The sequence below is a fragment of the Anabrus simplex genome, chromosome 1 (assembly GCF_040414725.1).
Source record: "Anabrus simplex isolate iqAnaSimp1 chromosome 1, ASM4041472v1, whole genome shotgun sequence".
Classification (NCBI taxonomy): Eukaryota; Metazoa; Arthropoda; class Insecta; order Orthoptera; family Tettigoniidae; genus Anabrus; species Anabrus simplex.
This window is the reverse complement of record NC_090265.1, coordinates 979,961,425-979,981,127: the sequence shown is the minus strand read 5'-3', so window position 1 is coordinate 979,981,127 and position 19,703 is coordinate 979,961,425. Positions and strand designations below refer to the sequence as shown.

Here is a 19,703-nt window from a genome sequence, read left to right as displayed (position 1 = left end):
AGAACACAGATTTCCAGATATGCCCATCATTTCCTGCTTTTCAAGAGTGTTTAATGCAAAAGATCAAGAAGCTTCTGAGTTGCTTCATTTCTACTCTAAAATGGGAAGCCCTCCAGTCATAAATTACAATAGCACTAAACTGGAATGGTCTGTTGCATCAAAAATGTTCCAAGGAGAGTCCTACATTGGATTAAGACCTAAACAAATAATGATGAAGTTTGCAACAACATGCAAGATTATGAAATCTTTTCCAAATTTAGCAAGACTTGCTGCTATTGGACTGTCCATACCTGTAAGCACAGCTGAATGTGAAAGGGGATTTTCAGCTTTGAAGAGAGTTAAAACCTGTTTGAGGAATCGTATGAAGCAGAGGACACTCAACAATTTGACGCTGATTTCACTAGAGGGACCAGACTCAACAGAATTCAATTATGTAAGAGCTGCAGACAACTGGGCCTCAAAGAAGAAAAAAAGAATCAACATTTTAAAAGGCATGCTAAAAGTAAATTTCAATTTTTTAATGGTAGAAAAAGATATTTTATTTTGTCTTGTCTTGTTCGTGATAACAGTGAAATCATTTTTGCAGTTTATGTTTACCTCTCTAATATTATTGTTAATCCAAGCATGTGCCCTGCCTATATCAACCAGAGGGGAATAAACAATTTATTTGTTGAAATTTTATCAATCATTTTTGAAGTAGTATTCCCCCACCCGGCTACTTATTCCTGCCACCTGGCTGACAAAAATTTCTGGGGAGAACACTACGACTGATACAAAAATACCATCTGTTTTAAATTCTGAGCAATGTACAGACAAAACTCTTATTTTATATATATAGATTTGGTTTAATGTATCCTTTTTTTTTATTGAGTCCCCATAATTTAGCCCTATATAATGCTCTGCTTTTTTGTGGATAGTACAAATCAGTTACAATTCAACGTCATCAGAACTACCACCATCGGAACTTTGATCACTGTCGCCTTCCCATGCATAGTCGTCTTCACTACCATTCATAGAATTTGAAGTTCCACATTTCTTGAAACCTTTTCTCACCAAGTCATTGGAGATGTATTGTCAAGCTTTTTCGATGCAGCTTTGAAAGGCCGGTTCACACAAACATCCAGTAGTTGTAGCATAGAGTCCAGCCCTCCTGGAATTATTGCCATATTAGTTTTTTCCTTTACTTATCAATTCCTCAGCGGTGTCTGTAGTATGCCCTTAATAACTTTCGAGTGCAAGCAGGCTCTTCTTCTGCAATAAAGCTCCCGGCCAACATTGCCAAACACACTTCACCCAGTCCTCAATTAGCTCACTGTCCATCCAGCCGGATTCTTGTGTTTGACCGAAAATACCAGACGGCTAATTTCCTTTCGGAAATGTTTTCTTTTCAGAACCACATACGGAGGAAGTTTGGTTCCGTCAGCTAACATGCAAAACATTACCACCTGCCCTAATAGTAACTCTTTTGGAATCCTTATTGTGAACCGTATTGTATAGTGACATTTGAAAATTAACGGGCATCTGATCGGCATTTCTAATTTGAGAAAGCAAATAGGAATTTTTTATTCCGCAAATGAATAACATGGCATTGAAAGGCTGTCAACTTTTCTTTGTAGGCAGCAGGGAGACGTTGTGAAATAGATGTACGTCTTTGCATGCACAATCCTTTTCTTTGGTATAAGTTCCTTATCCATCCACGGCTTGCAATCTCTGATGATTTTAGTTTACACATTTCAGTTGATACACCATAACCTAGTTCACGTCTTTGTCACGTGTTTGTAAAGCTATTTTTAATTTCAGGAAACTGTGCAATCTGCTCTCAGAAAGTTCTACGATCACAGTTACTTTTTAATAACTTTTCCTTCTTCCTCCAGTCATGAATACATGATTCATCAATATCATATTTTCTGCTGGCGGCATGATTTCCGATAGTTTCAGCTTCCAATACAACTTTAAGTTTCTCACTCATAATAAATGACCACAAGCGCTTTTTTGAATTCATAATTTGTTACCACTGATGCTTCTTCACTCAGAACACGAAGTATTAATCAATTGCCACACACTGTGGTTCCTGTAATGTAGAAGTGAGCGATGGAGCAAGATTTCAGCCGTTGGCAAGTCGCATGACACATAACCGCTGTTGCCACATTGACACGTCTTCAGAACAATGTATTATGAGATCACGATACGAAAGACTTAAATATGACCCGCACCCGAATTTAAGGAGGAATATTTCTGTATAAAGTGTTCAGCTGGTATTTGGGATTATATGGTATTTACTATCTTCTTCAGTGAAATTTTACATCCATGAAAGAGACCCCTTTCATCAAGCATCCGGAGTAACTTCTCCAAGTAGGGTCTGTGGTAATAGGAATAAATGTGCCTATGGATAGCGTCTTGTTGAAAATAATCCAATTCTGTAAAAAGTGTTCAGCTGGTATTTGGGATTGTATGGTATTTACTATCTTCTTCAGTGAAATTTTACATCCATGAAAGAGACCCCTTTCATCAAGCGTACCGAAAGCCTTGTTTTTCTTGGGAATTGTGCTCCTAGGATTGGGTGTTGACAGGATAAAACCATTTCACATGAAGGGTGCTGAAGATAACCCAAAGACAATGAAATAAGTACTGATCGAAAGCTATGTATTATATATTTAAATTGAGAACTCAGACCTATTTTTATTCTTCCTGGAATTTCAAGTGTGTATGGTCCCAATGCTTCTTCATCAGTGAAGTGTTTTTGTTTACAGTACTCCTGTTAGCTTCAGCTGTTCTTTGAACCGCTTGAGCAACAACTAAGAGTACCCCGTTATCTTTTTTCCCTCTCAAAATACTCCCTCACATTGCACATTCCTTGAGTTTGACTCCTGAGAGGATCCCCATGACCAAAAGCCTTGTTTTTCTTGGGAATTGTGCTCCTAGGATTGGGTGTCGGCAGGATAAAATCATTTCACATGAAGGGCGCTGAAGATAACCCAAAGACAATGAAAAGAGGAATGATCAAAAGCTATGTAGTATATATTTAAATTGAGAATTAATATATTTTATGCTACACTAAGATGTACTACACATGTTGTTATCACTAAACAATAATAAAAACACTGTGAAATAAAAGCACACCGACCACCAAAAGAACAGAAGACAATAAGCACAGCTGGTAGCATGTGGTGACTGAAAACAACAGTTGACAACAGCGTGGCAACACTGGGTAGAGGAATTCCTCTGCACTCACGAATGGCTGTCTGCGATTGGCCTCTCGTTAATTTGCATTTTCTCAACCACCAGTCTGCAGCACTCAAACAATGTCAAAACATAGAATGCACAAACTGTAAACTGTTGATGAACCTTTTGCTTGTTCCTGGTTTCATCAGTGCCCAGAAATCAACAAACAAACAAAACTTCCATGGCATTACAGCACTGATGGCTTTGGCGTACCAAGAGACTGTTGCATAGTCCGAAAGCCTGCACATTACTAGATGATGTGAGGTCAGTGCGACAATTCTTCTTGATCATTATTCTTGACTTTCCAGGCCAAAACCTCTACCTCATCAGATAGCTTCTTATAGTCTGAGAGAACCTCAAACCAGCCCTCAGAAGCAGGTAAAAAACCCTGACCTGACTGGGACTTGAACCTGGTGCTCTTGGTAAGAGATAACTGTACTACCCCTAAACCTCGGGGCCAGAATCCCTGGGAATCAGTATTTGAGGCTATTTCTATGAGAGAAAGCTTCATTCCTCATACAAGAAACATTGGTGAAGAATATTCATTGGGTTCCTTGTACCCTCTATTTATCCTTAGATGTTTATCTTATCATCATCATCATCATCATCATCAATGTCCCACTCCAGTCACCCGGGTAACCTGATAATAAAGAACACATGGTTTATGAAGAGGAATAGCCATAAGATCAGCCGATATAGTTTAGATGGACAGTATGGAACACTCATCGATTGTATAACAACAGACCGAGAATGGGGAAGATACGTCATGAATACGAAGATAATCCCCAGTGAAAGTATGGAAGTTGATCATAGATTATTGATTGTGGAATTAAAACAAGTGAAAATCCCTAAAATTGTATTGAAGAAGAAACCAAAGATCAGGATTTGGGGATTGGAGGAGGAGGATAAAAGAATTGCATTCCAAGATTGTATAAAAAGGAAGTTACGTAACTTGGAAATGCGAAGTGGAGAAGAAGAGTGGGACAGTTTAAGAGAGACATTTGTGGAAGCAGCAATTGAGGTATGCGGGAAAACAGAAGCAAAGATTAAGGGAAAGGAGACACGGTGGTGACAGATGAAAAAAAGAAAAAAGAAAAGAAAGGAACAAGGTGAAGAAAGAAATGGATAAGGAAAAGTAAGAAACGTATCAGGGAGATGAGAATAAGGTAGAAAGGATACATGTGGAATACAAAAGATTGAAACTACAAGTAAAGTGGAGTATCAAGGAAGAAAAGGAGAAATGTTGGAGAGAGTTTACCAACAAAATTGAGCAAGATAGTCAAGGAAATCAGAAATTATTATACAGAGTAATAAAATCGAAAAGAATAAATCAAGAAACAATCAAGGCATTAGAGAGGGAAGATGGATCCATAGTACAGTATGAAAAGGGTTTTCAGAAGGTGATGGCAAAGTATTTTGAAAAACTTTATAATGAAAATGACTGCTCGGAGGAAGGAGGAGATAAGAAAATGGAAATAATAGATGGAGAAAAAGAAGAGAACCCGATAATATGGTTGGAACTTGAAAGGGCATTGAAAGCAATGACCAAAGGTAAAGCAAGTGGAAAAGACAAATTCAATGCTGATATGATTAAGGCAGCAGGAAGCATTTGACTATAGTGGCTATACAGAGCCCTCAATGCCATATGGAAAGATGAAAGGATACCTGAAGATTGGCAACAAGGAAACATTGCACCACTGTTCACAAAAGGAAATAGGAAGAAATGTGAAGATTATAGAGGTATAACCCTATTATCACATGGGTTAAAAATAATGGAAAAAGTCATAGACAAAAGACTGAGGGATATAATAGAAACACAGAGGAAGAACAATATGGTTTTAGACCAAATAGATCAACAATAGACTTGATATTTATAGTGCGAATGATAATGGAAAAACATCTGGAAAGGAACAAGGAAATCATATTCGTATTTTGGGATTTGGAAAAAACTTATGATACAGTTACGAGAAAACGTGTATGGGAATGCCTACTGAAAAGGAATGTACCAAAATTATTAATTAACAAGATAAAAATGTTGTATCATGAGAGTAAAAGCAGTGTACAAGTGGGGAGTGGTGACTCTGAAACATTTTATATAAACAAAGGTCTCAAGCACTGTCACCATTATTGTTTATTATATTGATGGATTAAATCATAAAACCTGTAAAACAGATTTTCAGTAGTGATGAAGTGAATGCTTTGGTATTTGCAAATGATGCTGTGATTTGGGGAAAGGGAGAAAAGGAAGTACAAAGGAGACTGGACATTTGAAATGAAAATCTGAAGGAGTTTGGAATGGTAATTAGTAAAAAAAAAACTGTAGTCATGCACTGTTGAAGAGAAAAAAGAGAAGCCAAGTGAACATAATGTAGATGTAGAACAGTTGGAGAATGTAGAACAGTTTACATATCTGGGTAGCATTATTAATGGAAGTAATGAAATCAACCCTGAAATTAATAACAGACTAAGTAAGGGTACAACATTTTATCATCATGTCAGAGAGCTTTTATGGGATGACAAAGTACCCAAGAGAACAAAATTAACATTACATAAACAGTATTTCAAACCAATTGTAACATACGGACTAGAAATGCTGGTAACTAATAAGAGACAAGATAGTAAGATCCAAGCAGTAGAAATGACATTTTTAAGAACATCGGTTTAAAAGACAAGAAGAGATAGAATTCAAAATATGAAAATCAGAGAAGAGCTAAATATAGAACCGTTAGTACAGAAGATACAGAAAGCAAGACTGAGATGGTTCGGACATGTAAAAAGAATGGGAAAAGAACAGGTAGCAAGAAGAGAATTGAAAAGAGAAAGAGACCAGTTGGAAGACCAAGAAGAAGGTGGATGGATCAGATTTGGAAGAAAATTAGAGAAGCTGGTGGAAGTAAAGGAGCAGGAAAGATGGAAGGACAGAAAGGAGTGGAGGAGGCTTGTTAACCACACCCTGGTGACTTTAGCACATGTTTGCCTTCTACTTATGTATAATAAACCTTTCATCTGTTGAACCTCCCTTCCTTGTACTAGTCCTGCTTTATTATTATCCCACTCTTCTTATATCACTCTCATAGTCCTCTCAATTTCTAGGGAACTGGGACTCCAGAATGGTCTTCAGAGAATGATGATGATGATGATGATGACATTGTGTGGCCTGTGGAAAGTGTGGGTGTGGGTGGGTGTACGTGATTGAGTGGGGGGTGTGGGGGGGAGTAGGGGAAGACATAATATCCCCATCCAGTAGACGAATTACTATCAACAGCGTCATATGCCCTCACTCCCATGTTAACACTGTGGAGAGGTTTGGAATTGAACCCAGTCTTTAGGTATGCAGTCTAGGCTCTTTTTGATTAGAAATTGTATAGCACCACCTCTCCTACCCTACTGGTGATATTTTTTACCACCAACAGGATTCGAACCAGCTAGCCATGGTATCAGATTGCAAAGACATGACATGACGCCTTGAGAATCACAGCCACCAGGTGGGTTTTAGAGGCTGAAAAGAATCTGAAAGAGATGAACTGAGATTTTGAGACTGTATTTTGTAAAGGTACATTATTTATCCTTGTCTTTTATTTTTTTTTCTTTCTTTCTCTCTGTGTCTGTCTCTCTCTCTCTCTCTCTCTTTCTCTCTCCTTTCTTGCTCCTTCTACCTACACTGATCTGTCGTTATGTTTAAATCTTTCATGTGTTCCTATCCTCCTCGGTAACTTCCTCTCTGTAGTTAAATTACTCGATGTGTATCTGACATAAGAGGGTGTATAATGGCTAGAGTATTTCTGTATATACGTGAATAATCTACAACATTGAATAATAGATGCAAATTCTAAAAGAATTCTAAAATTTTTAAAAAGTGTGTTCTGTTTACAAGAAATGAGTCCTGCATAAAATCATAAAATATAAATTTGTTTTAAAATAATGCACCACAGTCTACATCTTTGTCATAATTTTTGGACTGTTGTAACAGCAAAGAGGATTCAACAATAACACACAAAAAACATATGAGTTATATTTTAAAAATTTAGTGTAAGAATGTGTAATAAATTTGTCAGTCAGTAATTACAAGCTTTTTACCTCTATTCATCATCACTTTCATCACTGGCAGAAGAATCATTGTTATTGTCGCCATCTTCCCATAGAGTGTTGTCTTCGGTTCCATCACTCAAATTCATGATCCTGCATTTCTTGAAGGATTTTTCCACCAGTGTAACGAAATGGAGTCCTATGCAGATTTTATCCACTCACAAATCCAGGTAACATCCGGCTGTTTGATTTTTCTACTCAACATGAACTCGTGTCTCTCATAGATAGGCCATCCATTGCATAACCTATATCGCTGGTTCAGTGCCACTTTGAATAGTCAATTTGTACATATATCCAGTGGTTGGACAACTGTTGTTAAGTGTCCAGGGATAATCACTAAATCAATTTTCCCTATTTGCAACTTGTGGTACTTCTAGAGTCATACTGTATGTCCCAAAGCTGATCAACAGCAACATGTTAAGTAAATTTAGCATCATACGTGGATGATATTACCAAACATGCTTCACCCAATCAGTCACAAGGTCATTGTCCATCCAGCCTTCTGGATTCGCTCGCAGTGAAAAACAAAGGTGCGTATTCACATTGTATATAACTGGAGATGGATGAAAACTACCACCTTACATAACGTTTAAAAAAAAACCACCCCACTTTCCAAAAGTATCAGTGAAAAGAGTTTTTGTGTATGTGGTGCCTAGTTCCCTGGCTATAGGTAAAGCTTTTAATTAGCACATTTCATTTGTAACTGCACGTTCGTATTGCCTATTTTCATTCATGATTCTGCATTTAAACCACAAAATGCTCAGTGCTTAGTGATTGTCTCTCGGAGTCCAGTTTTGCATTTTTGCCAGTTGTGAATGCAACTTTTGCTGATGTTCTTTCTTCCTAATGTATGATTTCCAGTAATCTCTGCATTTTCAATAATGTAAAGCTTTTCTTTAGCCATAAACGAGTAATAATAAGAGCTTGTAGCATTTGCAGCCATTGTCTTTTTCATGCAAATTGCCAAGATGACATTGACTTGTTTTATTAAACTTAAACCTGTTTTCTCTCAGTTTTGAGGTATTCATTCTTAATACCCTCAAATGGTAACATTGGCTCTGTGCTGTTATTTATGTGTTATGTTATTCACAAGTGATATGTTTTCCTTTCCAGGAAAAGTATTATGAAGAGTATCGCATGTATGAACTGGGTGACTTGGCAGCTGTTCTTGTAGCTCCAATTTTGAAAGAGAGACTTCAGTCATGGACTCCCTTCGAGAAACCACTTGAACCAATATCATTATTCAAACAGTGGAAGGATATATTGGAGATGGGTCAAACTCAAACCTTGACTACAACCTCTACCCAAGATCCTTATCATAAGCTGGTGTGGGAAGCTTGGATGCCCAGTGTTAGAATAGCAATAAAGTAAGCTTTATTGTTTATGCAACCTGAGATCTTTACTTTTGATCATTAAGGCATGTTGTTGACTTAGGAGTTGTACATTTTTGTTCTGTTGTGAAGGAAGTAAAATTGACAGATTTGTCCACAGACATACCGACATAAATATCCTCTTTAGTAAATTATTCTAATGATATGTTTGTACGAGGATATTGAATAAAAAGGGAATACCAAAAGTGTTAGGATATAGATCTAAGGATACTAGATGCTGATACAGATCTATCACATTTAAACACTTCTTTTCACTTTATTTATCTGTGTAATTTATCGCTTTTTACCTCTCGGTATTCACAGGCAAATAATCACAGGGATGAGGGATGGAATCACAGATCATCATCGTCATCATAGTAATAATCACCTGTTTTTCACTCCAGCCGGTTGGGTGTGGGAATGAATAAGTCTCTTTCATAATCTTCTGTTCTGCCACCACTTGTCTTCAGTAACTTCTTCCATTCTAGGCTCCTTTTGCTTTGCCATTTTGCATCTAATCCATCTGCCTCTTGGTCTACCTCTAGGTCTTTTTCAGATGCCTTTCAAAATACTGTAGGTTTTGGGTGTTTGAATTGATACCATCCTCATTAGCTTACCTAACCATTTCAACCATGACTCCTCTAGAATGTCAAGAACACTTCATTGTAGCCCTAGTTCCTTTAGCTCCAATTTTGAAAGTCTCTTCAGTCATGGACTCCTCTCGAGAAACCGGGCGAGTTGGCCGTGTGGTTAGGGGCGCGCGGTTGTGAGCTTGCATCCGGGAGATAGTAGGTTTGAATCCCACTGTCGGCAGCCCTGAAGATGGTTTTCCGTGGTTTCCCATTTTCACACCAGTCAAATGCTGGGGCTGTCCCTTAGTTATGGCCACGGCCGCTTCTTTCCAACTCTTTCTATAGACATTATATAAGTACAGTAGACTATATTTTGTTTGTGGAATCATTACCAAAGATGCCCGAATGAATGTTCAAGTGAAAAAAAGGATGTTGACCTACTTTTAATGTAAAAAATGGAAAATTAAGCAAGGATAACAACACTCTGTCGAATACATTCTAAAAATCATGGAAGGATGGATTTTGAGGATTAAATGCAGTAGAGCTTTTGGCAATTTTCTCCCCCTTCCTTATGTTTAGTTTTCTCCCTATTCCATACATTCTACATCAGGACTGAAAATCTCTATAGGACACTCTCCTGAATGAATGTTGATATCTGCCCTTGTGAAAAAACTGAGAATTAGAGACGAACTGTACAAGTGAGAAGGAACATAGCTATAGCTAGGATTATTTAGGAGAGAGACAGTGTATGAAGAAAGTAGTGGTAGACAGAGTACAGCCTTTTCATGAGTCTAATTGTATTGGCTCGTCTGCACTCTTCTAGTGCTAAAGCAAAATTTGGTTTGTGAGAATTTAAATCGGTCTTATAGTTCACAGGGACTAGTTGTTGTTATTTGTTTAATCGATTTGGAACGTTATGATAATCATTCCCAAGTTCATAACTCGCATGATAATTCTGCGTTCCAGCCTTTGTTGTATAGTGTTTGTTCTGAATAATGTGCAAATAACTGGATCTGTTGTTCGGAGGAATACTTCATTCAGACTTTGGAATAAGAAACCTGGAATGGTTACAAAAATATCCTTCTTAGGCTTTGACCCTTCTCTCCACAATGGATTCTGCAAAATCTTTGCCTGCATAAAACTCACCAATCACCAGCAATACCTTCATTTTGATAGAACTAGACTTGAATGTGTGGTTTCTCTGCTTCCACATACATCTAAGTTAGGATAGAGATATTTACTGCCCAGTGATTTAATTTCCCTCTCAACCTTTCTAACCTGCAAACATTTTTACTAATGATTGGTGAGAATATATTTCTATGTTTGCAATGTTTTTATAATTTAAATCTTTACTCATAGCAATTGGAATTGCCGTGTGTGTGAGCCTCTCATTGAATTCATTGAGCACTGGATTCCAGTTATTCCAGCATGGATTCTGGAAAACATCCGAGAGCAATTTGTTTTACCACGTATGCAACATGAAGTGGAAGAATGGAATCCACTTACTGATACTGTTCCAATTCATTCATGGATACATCCATGGTTACCATTGCTGGGTAAGTTGTCTACACATATCAAAACCTTTTTTCAACTTGCATAAATGTTTAGAAATTAGTCTAAGTTTGTAAACTAGCATCTATAAAATAGTACTCGGGAAACTTTTTTCCAACCTTGATAGAGTAATTGATTCTTTCTTCAACCTTGAATGGTCCAGCTCCATGGCTAAATGGTTAGCGTGCTGGCCTTTGGTCCAGAGGGTCCCAGGTTTGATTCCTGGCCGGATCGGGGATTTTAACCTTCATTGGTTAATTCCAATGGCTCGGGAGCTGGGTGTTTGTGTCATCCCCAACATCACTGCAACTCACACACCACACATAACACGATCCTTCACCACAATAACACGCAGTTACCTACATATGGCAGATGCCGCCCACCCTCATCGGAGGATCAGCCTTACAAGGGCTGCACTCAGCTAGAAATAGCCACACAAAATTAAAAACCTTGGAGGAAATTTATTAGTAACAATAAATTGTCATTGTTTTCTTTGTGTCCTTGTCCAGATAAGATGCTCATCAGCTCTATTCCATGTCCAGCTACATGGCTGAGTGGTCAGCATCTAGCCTTCAGACGTCGGGACCTTGGGTTTGATTCCCATCTGGGTCAAGGGATTTTAATCTTAAACGCTTAATTCCTTTGGTTTTGGGAGTGGGTGTTTGTGCCGTCTGTAACATTCCTGCAACTCGTACACCACATACAACAGTACCCTCCACCACGCAGTTTACCATACACAGCAGATGCCGCCCGGCCTCGTATGAGGGTTGCCTTACAAGGGCTGCACCAGGTTAGCAATAGCGGCACGTAATAATAATAGTAATAATAATAATAATAATAATAATAATAATAATAATAATAATAATAATAATAATAATAATAATAATAATAATAATATCCCAAAATGAAAAATTAAGGCATTACAACACTGTAATAAAGCCTGAAGCACTCTGTGCATCTGAAACACTGGGAGCAGATCATTGATTAAAGATGAGATGTAGAAAAGCAAGAAAGAAAAGTCTTAAGGAAAATTTTTGGACCAGCATGTACAGGGAGAATCTGGTTGATAAGGAAATTTCATGACCTATCCCAACACTCAGATAAAATCTCAGACACATTTTGGAAAAGATATTTGAAATTTTACGGACATATTTTCAAAATGACTAATCCGAAATTGACCAAAAGAATTCTGAACCTTGCCCTATCAATGAAAGTAAAAAAACAATTGGCTGCTTGAAGTTTGAAAAGATATTCATCAAAGAGGCATCACATCTAACATTGTATTAGACAGATCTAAGTCCAGAAAATTAGTCGACAGTCACCGCTTTACACATCATCTAAGCACTACCACCAACAAAACCTGGTCAAAAGATCGCAGGAAAAGCCACAGCGGGAAGATGAAGAGATTTTGGGAGAGATTTTGGGGCAAAAAAGTTATTATTATTACCACCCCTCTTTTAAACTTTTCAAGGGACCCAAGGAGTACTGGTGTAAATGGGGGGAAAGTGTAAATCATGGGAAAGAACTTCATCATCTTGAATCATCAAGTCCAGTTTCTCGGATGCAGTGAATGGGCACTTTCCACTTAATTCTGCCCACGTAGTTGTCTTCTTCCCTAACCTGCTGCAAATTCAGACCTTGCCCAGCTAGATCATTTCTAATCTGATCTATCCTTCTCTTCTTTGGCCGACCTCTTGATCTTTTACCTTTGAGTTCCTTCTCAAACTACGCTCTAGCTGTTCTTTGTGGGTCCGTTCTTTTGAGAAGACCAAGCTATTTCAGCCTGGTTTTGACACAGATCTCACTAAGACTTTGTTTCTCTTGGAAAAGACTGCATATCTTCTCGTTTCTTATTTTATCCCCTCTTGTTTTCTGAATCGTAGTTCTTGAAAACTTAATTTCCACTGTGTGTAGCTTGCTGATATTTCTATTGGTTTGAATGCTGGTTTCTAGACTGTGTATGGTAACTGGTACAAAGAAGCTTCTGTAGAGCAATTTTGACTTTAATGGAACTTGCTTGTCTCAAAGAAGTTTTCTCACAAGATGATAAAACTGTGTTCCATTCTGTACACTACTAGTGATTTCTGAAAATGATTAGCTATCAGTTGTTACTATACTGCCAAGATCGTAGAAGTGATGTACTTGTTCCAACTTTGATCCATCTAGAGTGATGTTAGTACAGACTAGCTGTAGTACCCATTGTTGACGGGACAATCTTATAGCATGTGCAAAGTTATCTAACTCCCCAGCTACTTTCTGCCAATATTCACGAACTAGGACAGTAACCCACACCATGAAAATGAAATGAATGATAGTGAAAGAAATTGGGTAATGAAGTGGAAGGAATCGGCTGTGGCCTGTGAATATGAACTACCCTGGCATTGCCTGGCAGTGAAAATGGGAAACCACAGAAAACCATTCTCAGGTCAGCTGACAGTGGGGTTCGAACCCATGTATCCCTGAATGCAGAGCTTGGCTCCATAGCCGCAGGTTGTTAACATGCATGGCCACTGCGCTTGGTAACAAGGCTCTTGTTTTAATTCTCTTAATTTGGACCTTAATCTTGCTTTATCAATTTTTATTGTAGTAGTAAGAGTTCTTGCTTAACAAATAATGTTCTATAAAAAGATGAAAGTTGATGCCATGTTTATAAAAAGGAAGCATATGGTCACTTTCATGACCGGTGAAGAAATGTTTTGTCTGTACAATTGTAACTGATGTCTTTTAAGAGAAGTATGAAGTTAAATATACAGGGTGGATATAAACTCTACCAATAAACTTTCAGGGTTAAGAAATAATTAATACTGTTACCAGTCACAAACAGAGTCCCACTCCCATTTGACAGGCAAGAGACTCCTTGGAAACAACTTGGCAAACTAAATGGAATTTGATAGGGAGCTATCAATAGTAATGGGACTTATGGAAGAAAGAAATTAGAACTGGCTGAGTCAGCAAATAGGATGCATCTGGATGTGTTAGGAGCTGATGATATTTGGGTAAGGGGAAGAACGAGGAAGAGATAGGAGATTATAAAGTGTACTTGACGGGTGTTAAAAAAGGAAGGGCAGAGTGTGGAGTAGGACTGTTCATCAGGAATACGTGCAACATAGTTTTGGTTAGGCATGTAAATGAGTGAATGATGTCGGTAGATTTGGCAGTTGGAGGAATTAGGACAAGAATTGTCTCAGTGTACTCGCCATGTGAGGGTGCAGATGAGGATGAAGTTGACAAGTTTTATAAAGCATTGAGTGACATCATAGTCAGGGTCAAAAGCAAGAATAGGATAGTGCAAATGGGCGATTTCAATGTGAGGGTTGAAAATCAAACTAAAGTATACAAAAGTGTGATTTGTCAATGTGGGGAAGATATGGAAGCTAATAGGAATGGAAAGCGTTTACTGGACTTCTGTGCTAGTATGGGATTAGCAGTTACAAATACATTCTTCAAGCATAAGGCTATTCACTGCTACACATGGAAGGGTAGGGACACCAGATCTACTGTATAATAGACCATATCATAACCGACTTTGAATTCAGGAAATCTGTTAGGAATGTGTGGGTATTCTGGGGAATTTCTTATGATATGCACATCTATCTGATCTATCTCTAGGTCTATCATAGAGAAAGTGAAATCTGTTAGCAGATGAATATGGGGACAATATCTCCAGGATGAGGAAATTAGACAGAAGTAAGGATATGATTAGTAAAAAGTTCCAAACAGTGGAAAGTAAGCAGGTTCAGGATGTAGAAAGAGAATAGGTGGCATACAGGAATGCTGTAGTAGAAACAGCAAGGAAATACCTAGGAACAATTGTGTATAAAGATGGGAAAAATCAAACATCTTGGTGGAATGATAAAGTGAGAATAGGTTGTAAACATAAAAAGAAGGCATATCAGAGATGGTTCCAAACAAGGACAGATAGATAGGGAATTGTACATAGAGGAAAGAAACAGAGTGAAACAAATAGTTGTTGAATCCAAGAAGAAGTCGTGGGATGATTTTGGTAATAAACTTGTGACTGTCGGTAAAGTGAGATCATCTTATCTGCAGGGATGTTGAACTGGCTTAATACTTAACATCAGTTGCAGTAAAGTTATATACAAGTCCAAATTTTCCTAAGAAATTAAAGAAAATTTACTTTAACCTGAACTAATCTAAATACAAATAATAGAGAAGTAAAATGGATAATTATGAACATAAATTAAGTCATCTCATGGAAGTTTGGTCTGATTTAGGCCGGCCCGCGGTGTAGGGGTAGCGTGCCTGCCTCTTTCCCTGAGGCCCCGGGTTCGATTCTCAGCCAGGTCAGGGATTTTTACCTGCATCTGAGGGCTGGTTTGAGGTCCACTCACTCTATGTGATTACAATTGAGGAGCTATCTGACAGTGAGATGGCGGCCCTGGTCTAGAAAGCCAAGATAACGGGCGAGAGGATTCATCGTGCTGACCACATGACACCTCAAAATCTGCAGGCCTTTGGGCTGAGTGGCGGTCACTTGGTAGGCCATGGCCCTTCGGAGCTGTTGCACCATGGAGGGGGTGGGGATTGGTCTGATTTAGATATAAATATCTCATTATTGCCACAAGGTATGTCCATTTAATCAAAATAAACATATTAGTATTTGTGACATTGATTTGTTGCTCTATTTGGTACACAGTTGTTTTCAGAGAATATTATACTACACGTATTTCATTGAAGAATAAGGGTTGTGTGCATTATGGATATTTACATCTATGTTGGATCAATTATAAATACGTGGTGTCTCAGAAATATACAGTTGCTGCTAAGGCTTAATATTGTTTGAAATACAAATTAATAAAAATTGTGACTGGTAATAGTATTAATTATTTTGTAACAAATGAATTCACAGTCACAGACAAAGTTTACATTAAAACATGGTTATGTTTAAAAAACTTTCAGGGATTTTTCAGGGATGTTTGCTGAGTGTTTTGATATAATGAACCAATGGTCTCCAGTGGAGCATTACCGTGTAAGTGCATTTCATCCGTTTTAGTGCCCAAACAACCTTTCTAGCTGTTTACAAGGAATGTGTGTTGTGTTTGTTACCAGAATGCATCCATTGACTCATGATACTCGCTGGTGACCACACAGTGAAATGCTCCTCCCTCCCCTTCGCCTTGAGACTGCACCTTAGCTATTCAGTCCTGCCTCAGATTTTGTTTCCTGCAGTGTTAGTCAAACGTAGTGAGTGGTTTGGTACAGAGTTTACTTCAGAGTTCGCCAGTATGCACTTGGTGTATACCCTAGTTATACAGGCCGCAATGAAAGAGTTGCACAACAACGCTATCAGGAGCTGTTTCCATAGCGAGGCCAACCTCATCACAGCACATTTACAGCACATTTTCAGCCGTAAATTGGTGCCTACAAGAAACTAGGTCCTTATGTGTTAGTATACAAGATACCAGCTATTCACGGTATATCAGAACATTAAAACATGGTTATGTTTAAAAAACTTCAGTTCATGACAATCCTACTACTAGAGTTGCTGGATTGCACGAGATATGAATATAAGCCATGGAACTATTTCTAACAACTTACACGACCAGCAATTGCACCTAAATCATTGACATTGCAGCCAATGGACTTTCCACATCTAGTGGTATTTTCAAATTGGTTCTTACAGCAATGTCCAGACAACCACCATTTTCCTACCTTGATATCATACACAGAGTCAGAATAGCCATATCTAGGCCGACAAAAACTCGCATGCATTGGTGTATTGCACCTATCAACAGACGTTCACTGTGAATGTATGAGCTGGTATTGTAAATAATGTGTGATTTGGCATAATTTATTTCCTGAAACTCTGAATGGGGTGTTCTACAAAACTTTCCTTGAACAGTTCTCCCACAGTTGCTGGAAAATGTACTGCTGATAATTTGCAGGTGTATGTGGTTTCAACATTGCAGGGCGCTGGCATGTTTTTCACATGATGTTAGGGACAATGATGGATTATTTTAGAATAATGAGGTAATCCACCTAATCAATACAATGTAAAATTACTTCAATTTATTTTAATCATAGTACTAGTTTCAGTCTATTGATGTTAGGCCATCATCAGCCATAAAGTCTTAAAACATTTAAAAAACTAATTGGCCATACATATAACAAAAATAGATCGCATAATACTTGAAAATAGTTCTGATCTAATACAGTATTCAACATACACTAAAAGAAGTCACTGTCTTGAGGATGTACAAACACAACACTTGAAAATTCTTATGATCTGTTAGTATACTTCAATAAATATAAATCACTGTCTTGAAGATCTATAAATAATTTGTTAAACACTTGTATAAAATTAATATGGAACAATAACCGTATATGGATTTTGCCTGAGGGTTGTTGTGTTACTCATCTAATTTGTTTCATAATTTGTGGTTATCTGTTCTTGTGCACGTAATATGACAGTAGTCAGAGGGTTGATTAATCAGTTGAGTAATATATTTATAATATCCCATTCCATCTGTAACAGTCCAAGAGACATTACATGTCTAACACATCAAAATCCTCAGTAACAAGCCAATGGAGACCATAGTTCTGTATATTAAAACACTCTGCAAACGTCCCATTTATTGTAGAGTTCATATCCACTCTGTATATTGTCAAAACTGTTTACTTATATATTATTCAGGATCATACAAAATGAGAAAGATCCTCTCTATATATTGTCAAAACTATTTAGTTACTTGTATATTATTCAGAATCATGTAAATGAGAAAGAGTAAGGTATAAATTAGTACATCATTTTTATCTCCACTCTTTATTTTGCTACCCCCTGTGGGTGGGGGACGCAGGCAAAAAATACACCCACAGTATCCCCTGCTTGTCCTAAGAGGCAACAAAAAGGGGCAACCAAGGGATGATTGTATTAGAACCATGAAACTACTTGTGATTAGTACCATCACGCAGGGAACACCGTGGGTCACCTTTACTTGCAAGTAGTACCACTATGTTAGGTACACAATAGGTTTGTGATTAATAGCAGCAAAGAGGGGTTCACTGCGGGTTTACAGTACCTGTGATTTGTACCACTACATGCGGAACACCACGGGCTTACATTGCCTGTGATTAATACCTTTATGTGAGAAACACCATGGGTCTGGGCGTTGACTGTGATTATATGACCGTGCGTTCTCATTGCCTGTGACTAGTACCCACTATGTGAGGAACACCACGGAAATACCGGCACCTGTGATTAGTACATCTAGGTGAGGAACACCATGGGTTTGTGTTGAATCTGAGTGGCGCCATTATGTGAGAAACACCATAGGTCTGCTTTACCTGTGCGACTTAAAGTACTTGTGAGTACTACCATAATGTGTGGAACACCGCGAGTCCACGCTACTTTTGATTAGTACCGCAACATAAGAAATATCTTGGTTCTACTTTACTAGCAATAAGTACCATTATGAGGGGCCGTTTTGACCTGGATTTTGGACCCCTCTAGACAACAAGCAGCATCGATTCAGGATTGTGCTTTAGAAGCAGTCCCTTGGTCAGTAATACTATTGTTTTAAGATAGTTTCCGGGAAGGTGGGGCATTGCAGGTCGGATCCATTGATTGTTTTAAATTCATATCCATCCATTCATTCTTCATTATAATGTTCTGAATTCTGGTGGTCAGGGAATGATTTTGGACTTTTAAATTTCCAAATACATTTTGTCTCTTTTTATACCATTAGGGGCTGATGACCTAGATGTTAGGCCCCTTTAAACAACAAGCTTCATCATCATCTTTATTTTGCTCAGAGCTGTACAGACTAATCAGTTGTGCTGTAGTTCCTCTTGCTCTTATTGTTTCTTTCTCATGATGAACCTCGTGCTTTTGCCTTAAAGTACCTCCTTGTTAAGATATGTAGAATAAAAATTCTTTGTTTAACAATATTTACCTCATGTTCTGTTTCTCTGCTTTGTAGGCAATCGGTTAGATAGTACTGTTTATCCTGTGATAAGGCATAAGTTGAGCAAAGCCCTTGTAAATTGGCACCCATCAGACCGCTCTGCTCGTCTCATGTTACTGCCATGGCACAAAGTTTTCTCGAAAGGAGATATGGATGCATTCCTAGTCAAGAATATTTTACCCAAACTACAGCTGGCCATGCAAGAACTTGTCATCAACCCTCATCAGCAGCATTTAGGTAAGAATTTTTATCTCTACGTGTAAGACAGATTGTGTTGGTATAATTGAATTATAGCAATTAATATTAGAACTGAAATTATTTTATGGTGAAGGATTGAAAGTGCTAGATGTATTTACTGTAGAATACATAATATATTAAGATTTTATTCTTTCTTGGCCATAAGAAGGTGTGTTCTGCTGTGATTTTCTCGAATTTGGTATAAGATTTTTTCATCTTGCAGTGGCTGAACTTAATTAGAAACTGGCCATTGTGTTTAGGGTTAAAAAAATAGAGCTCTTGCAGGAAAGATCAATGGAACACCTATACTGTTTGCTTCAGATATATATAGCTCAGTAAGGAAAAAATGCTTCAGAGAAGTAGATTTTCGGTCCAAACTTCTGATAAGTCAGCAACCTCTCTGATTTACCTGTGCAGCGGGTTGATCTGCTCTAAAGGTGAAAGCCTCAAATAATAGAATGGAGAAAAACATAAATAAACAGTGCAATTTCGTTAAGGTGTAGTACCATTTTATTTAAAAAATATGTCCAAAATGTCCACCCTCTTGTTTTGCACAAAGCACTATACACCTCATAACTCTTTCTTGCACCTTTGACAGCATGAGGGGTGTTCTTTCCACTCAAGATCATCCCTTTTATCAGGTGTAATGTTGTGTAAATTATGTCATGCATATATAGCCCCACAAAAAGAAATCCATTTCTTCGACTTTCTCCACACTCTTACAGCACATTCACCAACTT

General features: G+C 37.9%; 1 protein-coding gene across 1 annotated transcript in view; it reads left to right on the top strand.

Moving 5' to 3' along the window:
- The window catches only part of sip1 (septin interacting protein 1), a 122,201-nt gene that overhangs the window by 89,396 nt on the left and 13,102 nt on the right, over positions 1–19,703 (top strand). Inside the window, exons 8-10 of the mRNA XM_067148890.2 lie at positions 8,422–8,675; positions 10,610–10,806; positions 18,742–18,963. Of these exons, the coding sequence (XP_067004991.2) occupies positions 8,422–8,675; positions 10,610–10,806; positions 18,742–18,963 (673 nt within the window). The remainder of the gene's footprint in view (positions 1–8,421; positions 8,676–10,609; positions 10,807–18,741; positions 18,964–19,703) is intronic.